Source organism: Melanaphis sacchari, unplaced genomic scaffold, assembly GCF_002803265.2.
Source record: "Melanaphis sacchari strain LSU unplaced genomic scaffold, SCAv2.0 Contig11_pilon_pilon, whole genome shotgun sequence".
Classification (NCBI taxonomy): Eukaryota; Metazoa; Arthropoda; class Insecta; order Hemiptera; family Aphididae; genus Melanaphis; species Melanaphis sacchari.
Genome location: NW_020270469.1, coordinates 4,014,735 through 4,038,760, shown reverse-complemented (window position 1 = coordinate 4,038,760; position 24,026 = coordinate 4,014,735). Strand labels below are relative to the sequence as shown.

Genomic DNA, 24,026 nt, shown 5'->3' with positions numbered 1-24,026 from the left:
ATAAGTTATAATGTTATTAATGAACAGGTAAGACATTTGTTACTGGATTTTTACACCATTTGTGTTCAATTATAATATTTATTATTTAATTAGAAAATTAAAGTTTTTGAATACCTATATTAACTTAGTACATTATATATTTATTTAAATTTTTGACCTACGATTTTTAATTTTACTTTTTAATTTATAACTTGTCAAATTAAAAAAAAAAAGAAAAAAATATTTAAGTAATAAGTACGTGTAAATAGTCATGTGCACAGAAAAATTCACTTACCTTTATTTTTATATCCATGTGTAATTTAATATTTTATTCACGATGAATCTATACTCTATAGATTTGTATACATTATTAAAAAACTATATTAATAACAATAACAATAATAATAATAATAATAATAATAATAATAAAATAGTTTTTAGTATAAAAAAAAAGTTAAAGTACAAAGCTGCGTGAAAATTATGTCGGGTATTGTACACAACACGTTCAAAACACATTGAATGATACCGATTTAGTGTGAGCCGTAATAGCGACAAACCTAGTGAAACGCTGGCAAGGTCGTGTGGTGTGCGTTCCTTCTACATGAACCGATCACTATTTTGTGTTAGCTACACAATACAGTTGCACATTACATCCTCCAACATAACAACTGATTTGTTATACGGATGACAATAGTAAAGGTTGCTGTCAATATAATGTTTAATATTTATATATTGGAATTGATAACTTTAAAATTAGGTTACTCGAATAGATTTTCATTTATTGAAATATTATTGAGTGATTATTACTTAATTATAAAAAATGTATGTTTAAATTAATTCATAGTTAAGTATTTACGTCCTATAGCATAGATAATATAATGCTTAGTAGTTGCTACCTATAATCTATATAATGTAATATAAATTATGCCCAGGGCACGGTTTTATAACTCCCAAATTATGCACTTTGATCGTAATACAATAAATTATAATAATGTTATAGTTAATACAAATTAATTTGATCAATTCAAAACATACAGATATGTTAAAGTTAATAAAAAATAATTCAAATAACCAATATAATTTACCATTCAAAAATATTTATCAAAATTTTTGTATATATATTAATTTGATTTTTATAATTGTATTGTAACCATTTGTCATTTACCAATGCGGTGGTATTAGATTAAATGAATAATTCATGTTTATCTAGTGGGAAAACGACGTTTACTTGTAATAATTTTTTTATTACGTAAACTAGACAATTTATATGAAATTAAATAAATAAAAATTGATTTATTGATATTTTTATGTTTTAAAATTTAATCTACATAATTTAATATTATTTTTTATAAATAAAAGCAATAAAACAAGTAAAATTATTAACTGTATACAGTGTTGTCGTATGTACAAAAAAATATTGAGTGAAGCAATGAATATTTTGGTTTATACATATGTTTTTTTCTATAGACTGTGAATCCTATTTAAAGTAGAACCATCAAAACTCTTATCTGGTAAGGTGGTAATTTTTTTTTTAGATATAAATGTAAAATTATATTAAAGAAATTACAGAAAATGTTATGGTAGTAAACTTTATAAACTTGTAATCGAGCTTTTTCAAAATCTATTTTCAATTAAGTTGCTCTGCGATGGATTTTAAATTTAATATCAAAATACACCAATACGCTGTGCTAATACATACTTGAATAAGTTGAGTGAAGCGACGCAAGTAAGTGCAAACCCGAACCCTACATTCTATCTCTTTCGTTTTTAATTGAAATAGATTAACAACTAGCTCTCTGAATTGAACTGTAGTTAATTAATGTCTCTGGTAAAATATCTTAAATCTTGAACAAGAAATTAAGGCAAAGGTTTATAAATATAAATAATAATTTTTGTAAATTTTCTTTAATCTTTTAAATATAATACATTTATTTCGAATATTTTAAAATAGGCTGCAAGTTTGTAACAGTTGTTAACAATTAAAAATAACTGCCAATATTACTTTACTCTACTGCAATAATCATAATAATGAATTAAAAATGGTGATCTAAAACATAAATACCCATAACATCAATGTCACGAAATACCAATCAAATTAACCACCAAGCGTAACACTATATGTAAGTATACTAAATTATGTCATTCTATTAAAACAAAAATTTAACATAGACAGTTTGAAGGACACGACCATGGATTTATTTAAAACATAAAATACATAATACTGTAATTTACAATACAAAATAATGAGTTAAGCTAATGTTTAGTTTGAATTTAATTTAATTAGGTACATATAACGTATATTTTTATTTACTATAATCGGTTATTCAAGCGTATATTAATTAACTTATACTGAATTGCTTTTATAGATTAATATGTATTGTGAATTATAATTTTTAATACCTTTAATCTAATTTAATGTGAAAAATTATTTAAAAATGAGGGAATAATGCTTTGACAAATTTTTATGAGTACACTTATATTAGATTTGAACTATAATTAAATGTATTGATTTCTTGAACCTATAGTCATCGTCATAATGCTATTAATTTTCACTAAATAACATTTTTAACTTTCATAAAGTTAGTTAATTTTAAGTTTAAAATATATTTATTATATTATACAATCTAAAATATTTGTTTAAGAAGTCCTTAAAATTATTGTTTGGTGTATTATGTATTACGCCGTAGTTACATTATTTATGATACATATTATTAGTACGTAGTTTTAAAATCAGAAAAAAAATACATTTATAGAGTTCATAGTTTTTGCGATAGATGTCGCATTCAGTCAACCTCCAACCCCCATTTCGTTTCGTTTTCAACCCCTCATACATGCTTATGTTTGAGTGGCGTTTTCAAGGAAAACACTAGTTTCCGCGTCCGTGTTCTCGCACTCAGACGTATATTATATGCATTTATCTTGTGTCTATATAACGTTCAATTTGTGTCATAAATTAAATTAACCAATAATCTTCTAAAAAAATGTACGTTATTTAAATATGAAGAAGTTTTTTGTAAGTATTTTTTTTTTTTTTAATTAAGATATCTTTTAATTATAAAAAAGTGATTATAGATAATAGATGTTATATTGGGTGTTGTTTATAATATTTAACTATTTGGATGTTCAGTTACATTATTTCATCAACATAAACATAAATTCTTAATTATGAAATAAATTTACATGAACAATATAATACATACTGGTAAATTTTGAGATAGAAAATGAGAACATTTATTTTCGTTAAATATGTATATGTGTGAACAATTTATTCTAAGCCTTTAGAAGAATATAATATAATAAATTTAAAATAAATCATAGTTTATATCGAAATATTAAATATTTTAATTTTTAATGTATTAAAATTTATATTTTATATAATTATATGCTTATCCAATATAATGAAGGTTTCGTTTATTTGGTATTTTTAATTAAATTGTGACATATTAAGTGTTAAAAATTGGGATGTTATAAAAGTTGCTGGGATGTAAGTATAAAGTTTATTTTGGTTTAAATTTTCTAGAGGTTTCACGAATTTGATTAAAAGATATAATATTTATTTATTGTGTGCTGAAAAGAGTTTTGAAAAAATTTTGTAATAGTAATATGCAAGAAGAAACGACATTGTTCATAACAATCATAACGAGCTTTTTTCCACACTATCACAGTCCCTAGGATTGGTAGGATCCCGCAAATGACGTGATATCGCTTGAGTAGCGGAAAGCTATCATTTTAAGATTTCGTTTATTTGAATATTATGTTAATGATAGTATGTTTGGCTAATCGAATAATACAAAATAAATTTCATAGTAAACATGTTCGTAAAACATTAGATGTACTCATTTATTCTATAAGTATCAATATTTAAACCATTGAAAGATATTTTTTAAATTTATCAATCATATTTCATCGAAAAAAAAAACATATACACAATATAGAAGTATTATAAATATTGTATTTATCAAATAAGAAAATCTAAAAAAAGATAAAATAAATAATAATAAATTCGTATGTCATGTAAATTGTGTATAATTTTAATAAATAAAAATGTTTAAATTACTTGTACTTTAATTTTTATGTTATATGAAATAAATATAAAGTTAACAAGTAAAAACCTTATTTAATATAAATATATGGCTATAATTGTTTATTTAATACAAACAATTTATTATTATATTATAATTTATAAGTATCTATTTGGTTTGAAAAAAAGAGAAATATTTGAATATATTATTATTTAATATTATTGTAGCGGTGTATAAATAATTATTATATATTTAAAAACTCATAAGTAATATAGGCAATTATTAAAAAGGTTGTAACATCTATATTTTTTGATAAGCAATAATTCATAGAAATATCTAGTAAGGGAGCTTTTATTATTTTGGCAAAATTAGGCATTTTAAAACTATTTTGTAGTAAAAATGTATGCAATTTTAAATTGTAATACTTAATATCTAAAGCTATGAAATATAATATATAAGGCTCTTCGCATGTTGTTCTTCCAGCAATGTAAAAATATTGTAAATTAATAAGATATTCATGTTAATATATTTGTATACAAATGTAGGCTAATGACTTTAGTTGTAAAGCTTTAAAATTGATATTAATAAATAAATTAAAAAAATATATAAGAACAATTTTTTGTTATAGATATAATAGATATATTTAGTACCTAATTTAAATGTTGATAAAATTGGATTTTTAAACAAAAATACCAATTTAAGTTATTTTGTTGTAATTTAAGAAATATTAACTTTAGATACTTAAAACTTTTCATAACTACGTATATCATGATTTTTTATAGACCAATTATTTGAACCAATTTTAAACTATTTATTCCCCTAATTTATTTATACTATTTTATGAATATTGATTTATTAATTAATAATATTAACATATTATGGTATGGCTAGGTGATACAAAACTATTAATTATTATTTATGAAATAATATTCGATGTTTTAGAAACTAACTTTATAAGTTATTTAATAATAGAAAAAATTAATTATTAATATTAATAAGTCATAAAATATCCCTTAGAATAGAGGTTGAAAACTGACATTTATCAATACGTTTTTTATATTATTTATTGGATCTTTATATTTTGCATTTTTAATTTTCTAGTTATTTCATTGTGAGTATTATATGTTATTTAGTATTACACTATACAAGTGCAAAATTTTAAAACATAAATAGGTGGTAATCAATAAAATTAAAATAAAACTTGTAAGGATAATTTAACAATATATTTTTAAAACCTAGATTAGTTTAATCAAACTAACCTAGTCAAACCTATTGGTACATACAGATGGAATAAAGTATAGTAGTATGACGGATTTATAAATTATACGATATATCTATTAAGTATAAAATATTAACTGAATTAAAATAAGAAAGTTAAATATAAAATAATACTAAATTTTACCCATACTAGTAATGGTAATTTTTATACTAAAATAAATTCTATTTAGGTATAACGAATAGATTATAACGATACTTTACTTTTTTTTTACGTTTTTTTATATTTATTATAATTCATGTACGTTTAGGGACACATAACCATATAGGTACCCATTTTCAGGGCCAACGTTCTAAAAAAATAATATTCTTATTTTTATTAGAATTATTAATATTTTTTTACAAAAAATTCAAGGATATCGTATTAGCTGTAGCGATTACCACATATTAAATAAAGTTTTTTTTTTTACATTAAAATATTTTTAATAATAGGTAATTTGCAGAAACTTTCCACAGGTTAGGAATAATTGAATTTTTTACGTAAAATCAGATTTTGATAAACTCGATTTAGTTTTTATGTTAAAAATGAATAACTGTAGGAACTTGAAAATGTAACATAAGATTCCACATAAGTTTTTCTTATTGTAGTCTAAAAACATTAAAAATACATAGTTATGATTTTTTTTTTATTTATAAGTGTTTGAAGTTAAAACTTTGACAAACATTGTTAAAAGACGAAAACATTTTGAAATTATTTTGCAGTTAAAAGTTTGCAAATGTATTGCAAGATTTTTCGTAAGCTATTTTTATTGCCATTAAAAAATTTCATCAATAAATTAATATATTGACAAAATTGAATATTTAAATTGAGATTGACAATTTTGATTATTTTGTTGTAATTCATAAATATTCTTGAGGAATCGGAATATTATATTACTGTACGTTGCGACGTTTACAAAATATTTAGATCAATACTAAGCTATTGATCATATTTTATAAAGAATGTTTGTCCTCGTTCAGAATCATTTTTTTACATAGTGACTTATCAATGAATTAAAATTTAACACATCTATTACAGTAACCTATACAATTACAAAGTACACTCAATTTCCACTGTATAGCAAAGCAGTTACCTACTTTATCCCTTTTTTACCTGACAATTTTTTTTTTTTAAATTAAATAATTAATAACTGCCAATTATATTAATAATGATAATAACTAAGTGCTAATAATTATAAATTCAATTCATCGCCATTTAAAATTATTTTATTAGAGTGTTTATAATAATTAATTATTATTATGAGTTCTTTTATATTCTATAAAGATACTAAATTGAACTTCTTTTTTTACTAAATATGAGATTAATTTTACAAGCTTTCTAGGATGAGTATAAATGTTTGGTATATTACACTCTCAATTTAGTAGCACATATCATTTTTTTTTTTAAATGGCTAAATCGTGTGCAACGGATTTGTTGGCCACCTGGGGCAGTATTGATTTGGTGTTTTTTATGGTAGGTTTTGAGTGTTAGGAATATTTTTTCTTCTACGTTTATTTTACTAGTTTTTTTTGTTATTATTATTTGTTGCCAAAACTTCCAAAAAACTTTTATTCCAATACCACGGCGGCAAAGGTGTCGCGTGCCAGCGGTATTTTTGGATGTTTACCAAAAGTCATGTGTATCGATCTGTTAGGCATTTTTCACCTTCCCCAATCCTAGACGATGGTTAAGACGGAAAATATATAAAAACATGAGAGAATTGAACGAGTTAAAGTTCTAATAAACACGACTTTTTGGCAAACAGTCAAGACGTGCTTAGAATTACACCGATGTCATCCACCAACCAAAATTTATCCTATCAACCTAGTGAAGAAAGAAATTATGTTCTGACACTTTAGAAACATTGAATTTATTGTAGCAAGTATTTATTAAATTTCATTATTTTTAAGTTCAAATTCATATTATGGTCAAAACTAATTTATTGGTAGTTAAAACTTGATATAATGAAACATTTTATAATGTTAAGTTTGTCATTTCAAGTGTTCTGGACATAGATAACAGATAGGTTAACCTCAATATTATTAGGTTTAATTACTTTTTATTAGTTTCTGAGTAAAGTGAGGAATATATTAAATTTAATTATATTTAATAGGCTGTCTTTAGTTTTAGAGCAAAGTAATGAATGCATTTTAAATTATAATTGCTTGTTTAAAAATAAATTTGTAGTGTTAAAATTTAATTTTTAATTTATCTAATATTTTATTTTGTATTTTTATTTATTTACAAAATAAAATTCTATCATCTTTTAATCAAAAAGTTCTATTAGGTATTTCTTTTTTTTTTTGAATTAACAGAAGTTATGTTTAAAAAAAGTCATACTATTTTTTTTTTTCAATTTGAAATGTTTTGTAGTATCTCGTTGGTATTTTAATTTTACATTTTCGTTTTTTATCATAAGTTTTTTGAAGTACAAATAAACATTTCAGAAGTTTCGAAAAAAATTAAAAAAATTAAACTATTCAAGCGGTTGTAATTTTAACTGAGCTCTGATCCGAATTATTTTTGCATGAATTTTGCTTTTAAATTAACAATAATAGTTAATAATACACAAAAATTCTGTATTTCCAAAAATAAGTTAGTGAACCAAAATAAGTGTCTAACACATAATTTCTCGACTATCTTTTATATTTTAATAAGATGTTAATATTATTTATTTTGTATCGATTTATTCGCAAAACTTCATACATTTTTAAAAATAGACTGTTGAGCAGAGGTAGTAAAATTTTAAATACCTAATATACCTAGGTTAGGTTTATATATATAAAGTAAATGATATAGGTATGAAATTATTTTTTTTTTAAATTAGATGCATTTTTATAAAATATATACATTTGCTATTTATTTTTATTTCTTCTAGTTGAGTGGGTTTTCTCATTATATTCCATTTTTAGACTATATATATATATATATAATTTTTTATTGAAAATAACAAATAAAAGTAAAAAAAAATCAATATAATAAATTCATGAATAATATTATTTTAATTTATTATTTAATCAGTAAACTAAAAAAAATTTGGATTTTTGTTTGTTTTGCCATTAATTATTTGTATTGCTTAATGTTATAAATAAATTATTAAATAATCATGATTAATTTTAACTTATTAATTAAGGTATATTTACAATTTATTGTTTTATATTTAAAATAATTATAGGTACCTTTTTATCATTATTTAATTAGATATACCTTAGTTTTGGTTTTTTTTTTTTGTAAAATATAGATTATTCTTACTGAACAAATACTATATTTATCATTCTACTCAATATAAAATATTGAAATCTATATGTAATCTTATTTACGTATAGATTTTTGAATTTTGTTTTAAAATAAATTGAATATTCTGTATTATATTTAGTACTCTATCACTAGGACTTCAGGCTATAGAATGTTTTGCTGAGATAGTGGTTAGAAGTAGACAATAAATAAATAAAGATCGATGATAGAATGAAATGTGATCGGTATGTGATGGTTTTTAAAACGTCTTTTATAATGACATCAATCCTATACGCGTGTTGGAATGGAATATTGAAAGATGGAAAAATTACTACTTGTTCGTGGATTATAATGGTAGGGGAAATAAGCACATTACGGACATATCTCCTACACTTGTAAAATTTATCACTCGAACAACAGATCTGAATTTCACTGAAAAACATGATTACCCATTTTTGATGGATGGATTATATTATTGCAGTAGTTTACGTTTATATATATTACGTTTAATAATATACGTATGAAATAAGGAATGCATGTAGGGGAATATACGAAATCATGTTGTATAAAACATAAATGCATATGGCATCGTAAAAACATATTGGAAGAACAAATTTGTCTATAATGCAATCTGGTTTTATAGCTTTTATTGTATTGCATAAAAAATCATTCAAATATACAGTCTAATCGCAATGTCAGCACTTGAACTTCATTTTATATAAGTAGGTATACTAAAAATGAATGAGTATGTAGTATTAAAAATATGAAAAACACACAGGTTTATTTACATAGAAATTAGAATATTATATAATATATAATATATACTTTATATTTTTTTTTATCTTTCGTATGATTAATAATAATGTAGAAGATTGCGATTATTACTGATTAGTATGTTTCAGACCTTAGTATAGTAATGTTAATATACAGTAAAGGTGTAAACATTTTTATTAAATTTTATGACGAAATTATGTTTTTTGAAGGACTAAGTATTATTATACTATTGTCTATTTGAATAAATAATAATAAAAAAACAGTACTAACTCTTTTTATGTTTCTTAATCTACATTTAAAATAGGTTTGGTTATTAATCATAATTTTAGATCGAGTTTTATGTTTGTGTGTGTTTCTTTTGTAATTTAAAATAAGATTGTAAACTTATAAAAAAATATTTATTTTTTTTTGTGGATTTACTACGAACACTAGCTATAAAATGTATACATACAAATTAATTTTATTTAAAATATAAACTATTATTGTTTTTGTGTGTAATTTTTTTCTTTAAATGTTTAGTCATTTAAGATCTTGTATATTGTTAAGCGGATCCTATATTCGTTATAATCAATAATTATTTTATATTTGATTTAAAATTTCCATTCATATTCATAAAGAGAAAAGAGAAAAATATATTAACAACACTAAATTAAGTATTTGAATTGGAAAGAAACAGTATATAACTAGACATGTTGTATTAACTTTTATATGTTTTAAAAAAAAAAAACGGGTTAAACATTTTGTTTGAAAAATAGTTTCTTTGTTACCAACGTTCGACAAATCCAAGCATTGAGTTTAATTTTAGTCTATGATATGAATTTTAAAGTTTAAACTTTTAATATATTAAAATTTAATATCTTTCTAAACTATAATATTTATAATGTCATATTTTTGTTATTATATCTGCTTCATTTCTCTTGTGTAAACAAGATACTCAAGACAGTAAAAAGGTATCAGATTAAAATGATCTACTATAATATGAATTTCATCGATGTAGCATTTTTTAGTCATTGATAATAGTGGTTTACTATGATTATATGGAATATAAAGTTTAGTATAATAAATGCAATAAAAAACATTAATAATTTACTATTTAAATAGCTTAATAATATTACTGCAATGTTATACATCATTACATTATATATTACGTTATATTATATAACTATAAATTTTATTAAGGAATCCCAATAACTGATTAAATTGGAAGTATATAAGTATATTATTTAGTAGCCATTGTAAAATATTTACAGTTATACAATAATTATCAAAATGTTCAAGTAGATAATGTATTTTTAAGTACGTGATAATAGTTTAAAATAGTTTAGTTTAATGACTGATGGAAATTTGTTTTATTCCGTTAAATTATACTGATATAAAGTAACAGATAATCTTTGCCTGTTTTAAATATTCATTCTTTAAAAGTTAAGTAATTTCTTTGTATTATGCTTCTTATAATAGGAAAAAACTTGTCCAGAATATTTTGTAATGTGATTCGTGACCATGCACAATGAAACTCAGTTATTATTTTTTTATAAAACAAAAAAGTAACGTGACTTTTACCAACGATTCTGTCAGGTGCTATATTAAGAGAGTAAAAATAAGGGTTGCACTTGAAAAGGTGTAAAAAATAAAATAATCGTATACAATTTCTTGTACAACGTTAAGATTCGTGACATAATAATATTGCATATTGCATACTCTTTTTTTATTTTTATTGAAATAATTCCTTTAAGATAGTTTTTAGTTCAACTTTTTTATATATTGCATTTATAATTTATATTTATAAAAATATCATTTAAAATGCATTTAAATTTGTCACAATTTGGTTTTTTTTTAATTATCATATTAAACCAAATAAAGAAAAAAGCGTTTGCAATAAAATGTTTCATGCAAATTTTTTTGAAATTCAATACATAATATTATATATGAAATTTAAATTTAAATCGTTTTAGTTTATTTTTGTTCAATTCATGTTGAATAACTTTAATATTATACTATATTATCTATTAACATTTAAAGGTTATGAAACCTATTGAAATTTAAACAAAATAGTTTTCATTGATTATTATTATAATTGATAATAATATGTTTAAAGGATTTTTAATCATTTCTATTTTTTTTTTTAATAATAAAAATAGCATAAATGTATAAAATTTGATTCCTAGTTTAAATTTCATTGACTTATAATACTATTCCAGTAGGTAATCAAATTCAATATTTAAATTTGTAAATTGTTGACGAATAAGAGTATAAGAATTATAAGTGATAGTTGGCAGTATTTGGTGAGTAAGCACTAAGTAGTATAGATTTTTAGTACGAAAAATAAATTCTGTAGAGACAATGTTTTGTGAGGTATATCACATTCTAACAAAAAAAAAAAAAAGAAAATCAATAATAACTTTTTACATTTAACAATAGTTTAAAAATTATTCTTATTATGCAAATAAATACCTATTTTGTAATTATTATTTTAGAAATTTATAGTATATAACATAATGTAAAATATTAAAATTATTCGTGTTGTGTTAAATTGTATTTCAAAGTAAGTATTTGATATTATACGTATCGACAGAAACAGCTGGCAATTAATACAAACGTTAAACTTTTTGTAAACATTTTGAAAAATTATCTATTCAAAATATAATAATAATTAAACAGTTCTGGTTTAGATGTCAGAAAAGGGAATACTAGTGACTTTAATTAAAAAATAACAAAGCGTTGTATAAAAAAATGAAAAAAACTTTAATAATAACTTGAGTCTTATACCTTTTGCGTTCTCCGATCTTTTCGTTGTACATGGATATTTCGGTGGCGGGTTTAAAAAATGGTATTTTTGTATGATTTGTGCTCTGAAAATGATTTATTCTATCATCCGATTTATTAATTAATCACAGAATTATCCGTCCATCAATATGCCACTTAAGTATATATTTAATAGTGTGACACGTGCTTGTTGTGCGTGGAGTTGGATATAAATTATTATATATTATATGTATGTGTGTACGTCGGTTAGAAGGTTGGTGGTCGGGTGGATTGTTTTGGTGGGGTAAGTGGGGTTGAAAGTTTGAGCAAAATATAACATTCCGATATTGATTTTGTCTTTTTACGCGACAGTGGCACACGAATTGTGGTAGATGGTCGTATTTGTTTTATATTACATACATATATTTAGCTTACTACTACTACTACTACTAATAATAATAATACTTCTACCAATTTTTATTTCTCGTATACTATACTACTACTATACAGCATGGTTAGTATGGAGGCAGTCGAAAAACTATAAATAAATTATTGCATGCTGTTGTTAGTTAGGTAGGTCCGTGGGGTAGCGTTTGACGGGTGGTATATGTGTAGAATGTGGAGGGCTCAATATAATATATATGTTGGAGTGGAGGTGATAGTGGTGACTGATGGTAAGTAGGGAAGAGAGGCCAAACAACAAGGAACGTTTTTATGCTTTCGCACCCCCACCCCTACCAAAATTGCGTATAGCCGACGGTGCGTTTTGCCGACTGTCAAACGCAGGACCAACGCTGACTAGAGTCCCTAAAGGTCAGAGTTTCGGGTAGTTTTTCAGGGCGTATAACAACATAGTGTTCCGTGCACGATAGGGTAACCGACGGACGTTTGTTGTTGACTTTTTTAGGTTTTTCAACGAAATTAAATTAACCGATTTATATCATTAGAAGAGATTTAGTCATTATATCGACAATAACCAATAACAATCGATTACTACTGTCGATAATTTAAACAGAAAGAAAAATTACCTATGGTTTTATTAGTGAATATGGTGTGTAAGAGCAGATATCTTTTATTTTTAAGCTATTTTCTAAGATTAATGTTTGATGTTTAATATTAATATTTTTATTTATTATTACCTATATAATTTATGTAGTACACTTAATATACAATAACAATATATATTTATAGTATATATGTTATTTAGTTTTATAAAATAGTATTTAAAAAAAAATATTTTATTATGTTATTTACAACTAATTAAAAATTTTTATGGTAAACACGAGTTCTCTTGAGTATTTACTGTTTAGTGACATGCGTAATATGTGTATATAATTTAATTACAAGGCGTATTGTAACATTTTATTATTCTTTATATATTATAAAAAAAAAAACCATTATTTTAAATTTTTCTAAGTAGATAATTAAAATAGAACATAAATATATTTTTATAATGTATGTTTGCCCATTACAATATGTTGTATACATAAACATTTTTGTATAGTATATAGTTATATTCTAATATTCATTTCCAGTTCCATAATAAATTATAAAGTATATTGTATTAATGTTTTTTAGAAAATAAAATTTAACATGTTTTTTATTTTATATAAATGCCATGTCATTTTCATATTATTTGGGTTAATAATATAGAATAGGTATATCTAAATTTTTCAATTATAGATTTAAGAGAATTATTAATTTATAAGTATATGAATAGGAGCACATTTGCATATAACTTTATAGATAATAAATACATGATTTATAATACCAAAAAATAAAACTTAATTAAAGTGAGTATCTTAACTATTATATCTAAACAATTTTATTTATAGTTTACATTTTAAAACGAAATTAAATTTTATGTTAAAATACTTAAGTTCTTACTATAAATAATCTAAAATAATGAAATGATCGTTAGTTGAATATAAAATATTAGATTTTCTAGAACTTGAGTGTGGGTATAAATTAAATGTTTAGACAACTGAGCCTTCCCTATTTAGACTTATGTTAAAATAGGTGGAGAGTTTTTAAAATCACACTACATTCGTTAACTGTCATCACCAGTAATAGTAGACAATGTGCTAAATAAATATTATATGTATACATATATGACTCAAGGTTCTGTAAAAATCATTATTGATAAACTAAAAAAAAAAAAACATTAAATAAAAATACATATATACCTATTTTAATTTTACGTAACTTTCAGAAAGACATTCAGATTATTGATTAATATTTATAATATATATACATTATATCCTTGAATTTATTTTATGATGGTAATAGATTTAACATAGTTTCATCAGACACTTAAAACACTTAAAATACCGTGAAATAAAATATAAATAACAATAATTAGTTAAGTGATATAAAAACATAAAAACAAGAGCCGAATACTAAAAATGTTAACCACATTTCAGCTGAACTTTAATGGAGACAACACATGTGGATTTCTAAAATTTTATAGACAATTTTAAGCACATACCTATTAATAAAAAATAGTATTTACCTATATTTATTAAAACTTTATCATTTAACGTACTATTGGTCATTACTCATTACTATCGAGCCATTAGTATCTAAACATATTAATCATTGGTATATAATTTTATTATAATTAACGTAATCAAAAAGAGTTCAGTTACAAAAAAAAAAAAAAAAATAACCTAAAAAAATAAAGTTTAAAAGAAGAAGACAAGTTTTAAAAAGCCTTAAAGCAACTGTCCTTTTGCTTCTCTATTCTTGAAAATTTCCTCGGACATATGAATACATATTTATTCAGACATCAGGTTCATTATTTGCTGCTTCTGCCATACATCACACAGCGTAGTGATTGTGTCTTGAAGACCGTAAAATGGCGATTGTCTTTAGGTATATTTTTTGGGGCCTTCTAAAAAAGTAACACGTAATATTCAAAGTAACACATCTCAGGTCTCTACCAAATATATTTATTTTACCACTCAATAAGCCATTACGAATCTAGAAGCCGTTTTTTCTTCCAATATAACTACAAAGATCATTTTTGTCGTATGATTTTAAGGGTTTAGATTTGATTACTTTAATCATTCGTAGCATTAGTTTTGGCGGTATTTTATGCACCTCACGCTATTGTATAAACTTGATATTTTACGGCTCTATTGAATTAATTGCAGGTCGTGTAGGTGACTGTTAATAATATCACGTTTGATAGTTTTTTTTTTGTGTTTGTAAATGTGTAGCATTACTCAGAGGTCGAAATCTTATGTTTAGGGATTATGCTATATTTTATTGAAATATAAAATTCAATATGTTTAAATTATTATTATTACTAAATTATTGTGCTATAGTTTAATATTATTGTTTTTTTGTTTTAGACTGGGCGAAGAAATATGATCCGTATAGTTTTGCCAGTTTTATTATTAGTGTTGATCTCAATAGCTGCAGATGTCAACGCTAAGGTAAATGACAATATTTGTTTAGTATACTTATAATATATTTATACGTAGTTTAATCTAGTGGTATGAAACAACTGTAATAATTAAAATATGTATAAAACGAATTCTCTCGCTGTGTTAATCTCGGGTAAATCTATGTTTAGCTCATTTTGTCTAAATGCCTTTTAAAAGGCCCGGTATTAGAGGCTTTTGGGAGAGGATAAACGTAAAACGACCAGAATACAAATTGGCCGAGCGCCATTTTAAATATTCCCTTCCTTTTACACTTCCTGTCTACCACTGCCCTGTATCGGGAAAGGAAAACGTGGTGGAAACTATAGCTTTTATCTGAACAAACCTTTATGCAATGTAGAATTCTAAGACTAATTTTCGAATTGTAATTAGAAGTTTTAGGGAAAACAATAGATGCCTAATGGTGTCTAAAAGGTCGCAGTCATTAAATGTCATTACATTTAAATATGTATTCAATTTTTATTTCGTAAACACTGCATTTAATATACATATGCACATTTGAAATTATATTATAGTTGTCAAATTTTTGTATGATTTAAATAATTTTTATGAACTGTCGATAATTTATGATACATTTTTTGATCTATTTCCTATATCGTTTATTATTATTAAAATATTTTGGTTAATGTCTATTCATTTAACTGTATTAAATTAATATGTGTAAGATAGTAATATAGTAGATATATATTATTTATTATTAATTTAAGACAAAAATTAATGATAAATCATTATATATAATTGAAAAAACGGTTCTAAATGGTGCTAAGTTTACCTAGAAAGTGAAAATTGTTGTTAAATATTGTAAAATTGATAACTTTGTTTGTAGTATCTATTTAAATTATATTTACATGTTACTAGAAAATGGAAATTTAACTGTACAATGTGCAATTGGTTTTAAAAGAAGTAGGTACTTATAAACTTCTCTTAAAACTAAAATAAATATTATTTTCTAGTTCAGAGCATACCATTGCATGGTTAACGGCTTGGTATATGAATTTATTGACTAAAAAGTAATTATATGATCTGTGATTAGAATTTATTAGTATTAAATGTCCTTACTATAGATACAATGTCTGTTTGATACGTCTGTACATACGTAGAGTAAAGGAATATATTATTGTAATATATACTAATACGCTTCTAAAAAATATTTCAAGCAGTATTATTTATTTTTATTTTTTTAAATGTTAACAATTTTTTTGAATTGAATATAATAAAAAAAATACAAAATAGATTTGTTTGTAAATAAGTAACACCTATAATATTATATATTTTATTTAAGTTATAATATTGAATAAAATCCAACAATAAAACATTTGATTTTGGTTTAAGCATAAAATAGTTTTTACTTGAGATTTTTGTATTTTCGATAAAATCTGTTTAAAAATATTGAGAATCAAGAACATTATAATGAAGTATTTTCAAGGTATGAAAATAGGATTAGTTTTTTTAAATGTTAAAAAGAAAGTGTTAAGTAAATTCTTAAGATTTGTTAACATAGGTATTATTATTTATATTAATATAGGTATGGGTTACTCGATTAAACTAATATTAATAAAATAAAACGATTTAATGACTGAAAATAATAAAAGTAGTATTTTTAATTGATCGAGTGTTTATTTTTTATATAGTTTAAAATATAACATACGTCTGTTTTGTTGTTCATACTTAAATTTAAAATGAAGATTTAAAAAAAAAAAAAAAATTTGATTATTGATTTATGTTAGTTGTGCTATTTTATAATGAAAACAATGTTACCTATAATAATATTTCATATTATTTTTGTATGCTGTTGTGGTGTTGAATACTGTTATAATTTACTTTAACCTTTGACAATTGTTGTTATTTACTCACTCACTATCGAAATCCAATAAGTATAGCCAACAGGGTTGTTATTTATGCACCATGCCAGCCCATGGGAAATATTAGTTTCGATCCAAATCTATAAAAAGGTAACATTTGCATATATTTTCATATCGACGGTATCTATATCTTTTATTTTACTTGGTTTTTACATTATCTATTGCTTGAGTGGGATATTTTACATTTTCTTTTTTTTTCTTTTATCAGTAAGAGAAATAATCTTATATATAATATATATATATATATATATCGAAAATTCATGCGTGTGTTAATCTATCGTAATGAAATCTATACTTCACTTGAAACATTGTTTTGGATGATAATATTAATAGTTTTGAATTTATATTTTTATTATTTAAAAATATCTGAGTTTTTTCAAATCAAAGAAATTGTATTTAGTCTATGATATCATAATAATGTTTAATATCATTAATCAATATATAATAATGCCATAAAAAAAAAATATTTAAAAAAAAAGAATTTTATAAAAGTAACGTTAAATATTTTATATTAATAAATTTAAATTATTTGTTAATTTTACTTAAAACTGATTTTTCCACATTTTTATATTTTATCCGAAAATTTATAAATTCATAAAATACCTAGTTACGAGTAAATAAACCTTTTAAGTTTTATAGGGATAAAGTACAACAGGCAGGAAAGTCAAAAAGTAGAGTTGACAAATAATTCAAATCTGCTTTTAGATTATTTATCATTTCACTTGATCCATTGGTACGTTTGAAATAGAATAGATTTAAATACTCCTATGTTACAATAAACACAAGAAATAACCACTTTTAGTTTTCTTAAGTACTCTTTTTTTCTATGCTAACTGCTATACATTGGTTTCCTAATTATTTTGATATTTTCATTACTTATTTTAATAGTATTACTAATACTTTAAGTATAATTTATACTCAATGGTATTACTAGATTGCATTGTTGTGCAGTTAGTAAACAATAAAGAAATAAGGTAATATTTTTCTTTTATTAAAACAATATTATCGTTAATTGTTTAAGTATAGGAAAAAAATAATTAATTATTACTATGAAAATATTTCAAACGGTTAATTTTTCTTTAATTAAAACTAGTCACACCTTAAAAGATAATGAAAATAAAACTTTAAATGATGGTTAGGAGTTTAAAGTAAATATATTCTGATAAAGGGTAGAAAAAGCTTGTAAATATTTGTTCACCAGTCCATCTTGGCCAATGTTGATAACGCTTCTAGTACACCACATCCCCTTGGCATTGGATTTTATGAAATATGATTGATTATAATCGGACCCTTTGCAAAGGGTTTAAATTCTTCCTCTCATCTTACATTGAGGCCAAATCCACTGAATTAATCACAATATTAAATCCCGCTTATAGTTATAATATTCTAATATTCCTTTTATGTATATATATATATATTTTATTTTTTTTTATTAATGATATACGACATTATGAGTTTATTTTAATTGCATAATTTGTAAAAACAAATAGTTAAAACTTATCCATGAAAAACATAAAGTTTGGCAGTTGTAAATTTTCTCTCATTTCATGGGAATTATGGATAGTTTAATTTTATTATTGTAATATTGTATATTAAACAACATTGGTTAGTAGGTTTAGCTTATAACTTTTCTTGTTTAACTTAAAATCTAAAATACTGTAATTATTTTTTTATATTCATTGAAGTACATTTTTTTACGTATTAATGCTTATTGGAATTTTTTATTATTTAGTTGGAAAATAATATTTTAAATATCTATTTTTATTTATTTCTTTAAATTTTAAGAGATAAGAAAAAATAAATTGAATAAAGTCTGTTTGGTGGAAAGACTAGGTACATACAAGTTAGTTTATTTCCCCGTTATATATCAATGGACATTTATTTGGTCATCGGCCATTCTCGACACACGTGCATCATGGGGATTTTCTCAAAACATCTTGAACAATCTATCTTTGTCTGGATCCTGGACTTCAATTATCAATGATTTCCAACGTATTAAAGTGAAATCCAATCGTTTTCCCATTATTCCTTGCTACGACACTTGATGCCATCACAAAATCCCTGGATGTATAATAGACTATCAAATCCTTAAAACCTATCGTTTACGGGGGTTGACGTAACTTTCTGACAGGAGAAAAAATAAACTACGTATAGCGTACTAAACATACCTATATAAGGTTTATACTACTATAATGCACATGTATTATAGATAAATATTACTCATGACTTCACGAGTCATGAGATACTATGTTAATTATAATTAGATTTTTGTATGTACGAAAAAAAGGTTTTGTTTTTATAAATTTTAAGTGATAATTATAAATATTTGTATTTATATATTGCATATATACCTATTTTTTAAATATTATTTAATATTATAATATGTATTTATTGTAAATAAGTACCTAATAATATAAGATTTTTAATTTAAGCATTTTTAGAGTTAATACAATAAAGTAATTAATTGATGGTCAATAGAACATTTAATTTTATCACACACGGTTATTAAAAGCCGTCATTTAACTTATTATTGGTACAATTTCAATGAGTCCATTTTTAAAAAGTGCCTCATATTATCTGTCTTTTTTTTATACAGAAATATTTTACCACACATTTTCTTTTTTTTTAAAAAAAAACTTCAACTTCTTATATTGAACTGATACTAACGTATTCTACCATATTTTTATTTTTATTCTTGATTAAAGTAATACTATTTGACGTTTTATTTTTACTGTAGTACAAGCAAAGTATTACATATAATTATAATATACAGGTAAAAAGTATTGTATGCATATATGTACTCACTAAAATTGAAAGAAAAAACATATTTATATTATAAGTGATTAATAGTAATAAATTATGGAAAATATAATAGAAAGTGTAGCTGTGTATAATAAAAATATCAAAGACAGTTTTAGTTACGAATCATTTTTGATAATGAAGTATTCATACAAATATTAATATTAGTACGTGGAGGATAAAACATAAAATTTAGTGTTGGCAGGATTTGGGATAATAAGTCATCCAAGTATTTTTGGATTAAAAATTCTTAAATGAATCAATTTTAAAATTTTTCACACCAATTATCTAAAAAATATTATTTATAATTTAATATCTACGTTTTATAATTGGTATAATAAATACATAAAAATATTAAAAAAATTTCACACTTCTACGATTATTTTTTAAAGAAGTCATAATAGAATTCATGACTTAATGAATAATTTTAGCGTACTATCTATTTTTCAGGAAAAATATAATACTTTTATAATATATCTCAATTTTTTTTTAACAATAAATGTATAATTGTTGTTTTTTTTTTTTTAAAGTATGGAATAATATAATAATTATTGTCATATCATATTACATATTATTTACATGCGTGATTTATCATTTTGTTCATAACTTTTCATATAAACACTTCAGTAAATGTTATAATATGCTGATATATATATATATATATATGTGTATTATTAAATATGTAAATTATGTATAATTAGCAAATAATCGTTTACATATTATATTTTTAGTACGATTCTTGATATAATTGTTATTACAAATATTTCGTTCATTAAATCTCTAGGGTAAATCTATAGTACACCACTAAATACACTAGAGGGTATAAAATACATCAAATCCAAGCATTATAAATCCAGGTCGATCAGGTTTATAATTTAAATTTACGATTTAAATAATGTATTTTTGCTTCTGTAATTGTTATTTGTTAGTATTTGTTAGTTTTAATCTTAAAGACTTAAATTAATTCATAAGTGGATGTTAATTTTGTTTAAACAGTTTTTAATTAATTTATCTATACGCATACAGTATTATAAACATAGATTAGGAAATATGAAACTTTTTCTAAAAATATTTGTAAGATGTTTAAATATATAGACTTTTAAGTCAAACTTATGAATTCAAATCTTTAATAATCAACTTAAGCAAATACTTTCTTTTCTTATTATTCTTTCAAGTTGTTTTAACTATAGTATTTCAAAGTAAAAATGTTGTACTGAAGAAATACTTTCATTGTTTTAGTTTAATATCACAATTGTGAATAGGTCCTATTGGTAGGTATTTGATAAATTATTTTAAAACACGAATTTTTTGTGTTAAATAGATCACATAGTACCATTGTATACGTATATTATTACATTACCATTTTTAATGATGCCGTGTACTTTTGATTTTTAATCATATAAAGTAATACTGGTTTTGTGTAAAATATAAACTTAAAATAAAATATGTTTTTCAATACATTATGTATTTATATACTATTTTATTAATTTACTGTACTTATTTACATTGTTTTCAAGAAGATTGAAAATATTCTTGTTTTGTTTAATCGGGCTTACTATAATTTATTAGTTAAATAATTTTTTTTTGGAATTTCTCTAATTATTATCATATATAATGAATTTCAAGATCAAAAAATATTTTTTGTATAAATTAATAAAAATATGTATATTATTAGACAATTTTTTATTAAATCAATATTCGTAAACCACTTTAGTCATCACTTCTTTTAATACTCAAAAATATCTAACTGACAATTATAGTAATATTGTTTTCATATTATTTAAAATGTATACTTCATCACTTAATTGAATAATTATTATCAATATATTTTTTACAAAAGATTTTAAAAAAAAATTCAATACGTTTATTTAAATTTATTAAACCGATTTTTTCTTAAATTAAGTTTATTTTTTGGTTTCAGATAAAAATACATATTATTATTGTAATATAGTACACAATATAATTAATAATAATTAGTCTTAACACAATTTAATTTAGTTCTAAAATATACATATTTTTATTTGTGTTATAACTTAGCTTATTATTATTTATACACCATATTTATATCCTGTGTAAACTTATAAAGCTAAATAGACAATAGTGATCGAATGATTAATAGGTATTAATAATTTAACTTTTAAAATACTTGTATGTTTATATATATACACACACTGAAAATAACATTTTGATTTTAGCTTTACAATACAGTTATAATTTACTAAAATGATATTTTTTACTATAAATTACTTACGCCAGTTTATTGACGAGAAATATTTCTCTAAAGACCTTGTAAACAATCTATAGTTTATTACTTTTTGTAAACCGTCAACTTGAATTTTTTGATTTTTTTATTAAATACAATTTATTTATTCTGCAAGTATTGGTATATTTATTAGTTGTTAATAAAACTAATTAGTAAAACTAGTTAGTAAATAGTCAATACCTACTATTATTTTATTTTCAGTTTTTATTAAAAATAAGTTTAACAATATTACCTTACAATTTTAATGAATAATTTACTTCTATACTATACTATACTAATAAATGTACCACTAAAGTTAATCTTAAAATATTTAACACTCTTTTATATGTTTTTTGCTGGTATTAATAAATTAAATAATTATTTAAAAAAAGGTGTTTATGTAGTTAATCCAATTATGATTATTTTCAGAACCCATACATTTTTTTAAAAACGTATTCAATTTAAACAAGCTATTTATTTTTTTTACAGTAATAAAACATGTTTAGGTTATATAACTATATATACAACAAATAATTTACTATTTTAAAAATAAATAATTTTTAGTTAAAAGAATTAAAATAAACCGTGGGATAACAAGAATTCTTTATCCATTTAAAATTTTGATGAAATTTATTTCATTATGATTGGAAAATAATTTACTGCACAGATTTGAAATTTTTAAAATTATCTATAAGGTGATTTTTTTTTAAACATGATGCAGTTTATTAAAACATTTTTGCTATGTTTAAGTATTATTTTTTTTAAAATTTAATTTTTGATTTATGTTGTCAACATTTTTGTTTTTTTAGTCGAAAGTTTGAAAATCTAAAAGGTTTTTCATGTAATATTTTTATAGTTATTTAATATACTGATAATACACCGATACAATTTTTTTTTATAGGTCTTTGAAGTTCAATCGTGACGAAATATAAACAAAAAAATAACGATTTTTCTTTTAACGGTTTTAGTTATTTTATTGTAATTTAATAAATATTGATTGTATAAAGTTGAAACTTCTTGCTATAACTTACATTTATTATTATTATCTATACTATAAAAAAATATATTTTTAAAATATTTATTCTAACATAAATATTTTTTATCATAAACACATTCATATCTACACCATTCTATGGCACGTTAGTATAGAGTAATAAGTATTAAGTGTTGTTTTTGGAGAAAAAAAATAGCTCAATCTACTAAAGAAAGAAAATATTGGTAATTATTTGTACAAAAAATTTACTCCATTAGAAATATAATACTGATTTACCCTTCTACTTTGCTCAAAAAGTTTATTTTCATGTACTCTGTGATAAATCATTCAATTTAAATTTATCACAATATTCTAAACTTACTATACAGCAAAGTGAGTTAACTGTTTTATTTTTATCATTGAACCTTTAAAATTATTAAACTCATTTTCGCATGTATTAAATAAGTATGTATATGGTGTATGGTATATCACAGATTATATAATTTAATATTAAAGAAAAATTAACAACATAACAATAATATTTGATATATATGGCTATCTATAGATTACTAAGATATAGTTTTTTTTTTAATATATTATTATATTAAAATACTGTAAAACAATAATAATATATTAATATAAAATAAGTTATATAACTGATTAAAAATAAAGTCAATAATAAAAACACAAAAAAT

At 22.4% G+C, this 24,026-nt stretch overlaps 1 protein-coding gene across 1 annotated transcript in view; it reads left to right on the top strand.

Moving 5' to 3' along the window:
- Positions 1-2,837: 2,837 nt before the first annotated feature.
- LOC112604182 (follistatin-related protein 5-like) overlaps positions 2,838-24,026 on the top strand; it is a 121,200-nt gene continuing 100,011 nt past the window's right edge. The window contains exons 1-2 of the mRNA XM_025353096.1: positions 2,838-2,992; positions 15,363-15,446. Of these exons, the coding sequence (XP_025208881.1) occupies positions 2,978-2,992; positions 15,363-15,446 (99 nt within the window). The 5' untranslated portion in view covers positions 2,838-2,977. The remainder of the gene's footprint in view (positions 2,993-15,362; positions 15,447-24,026) is intronic.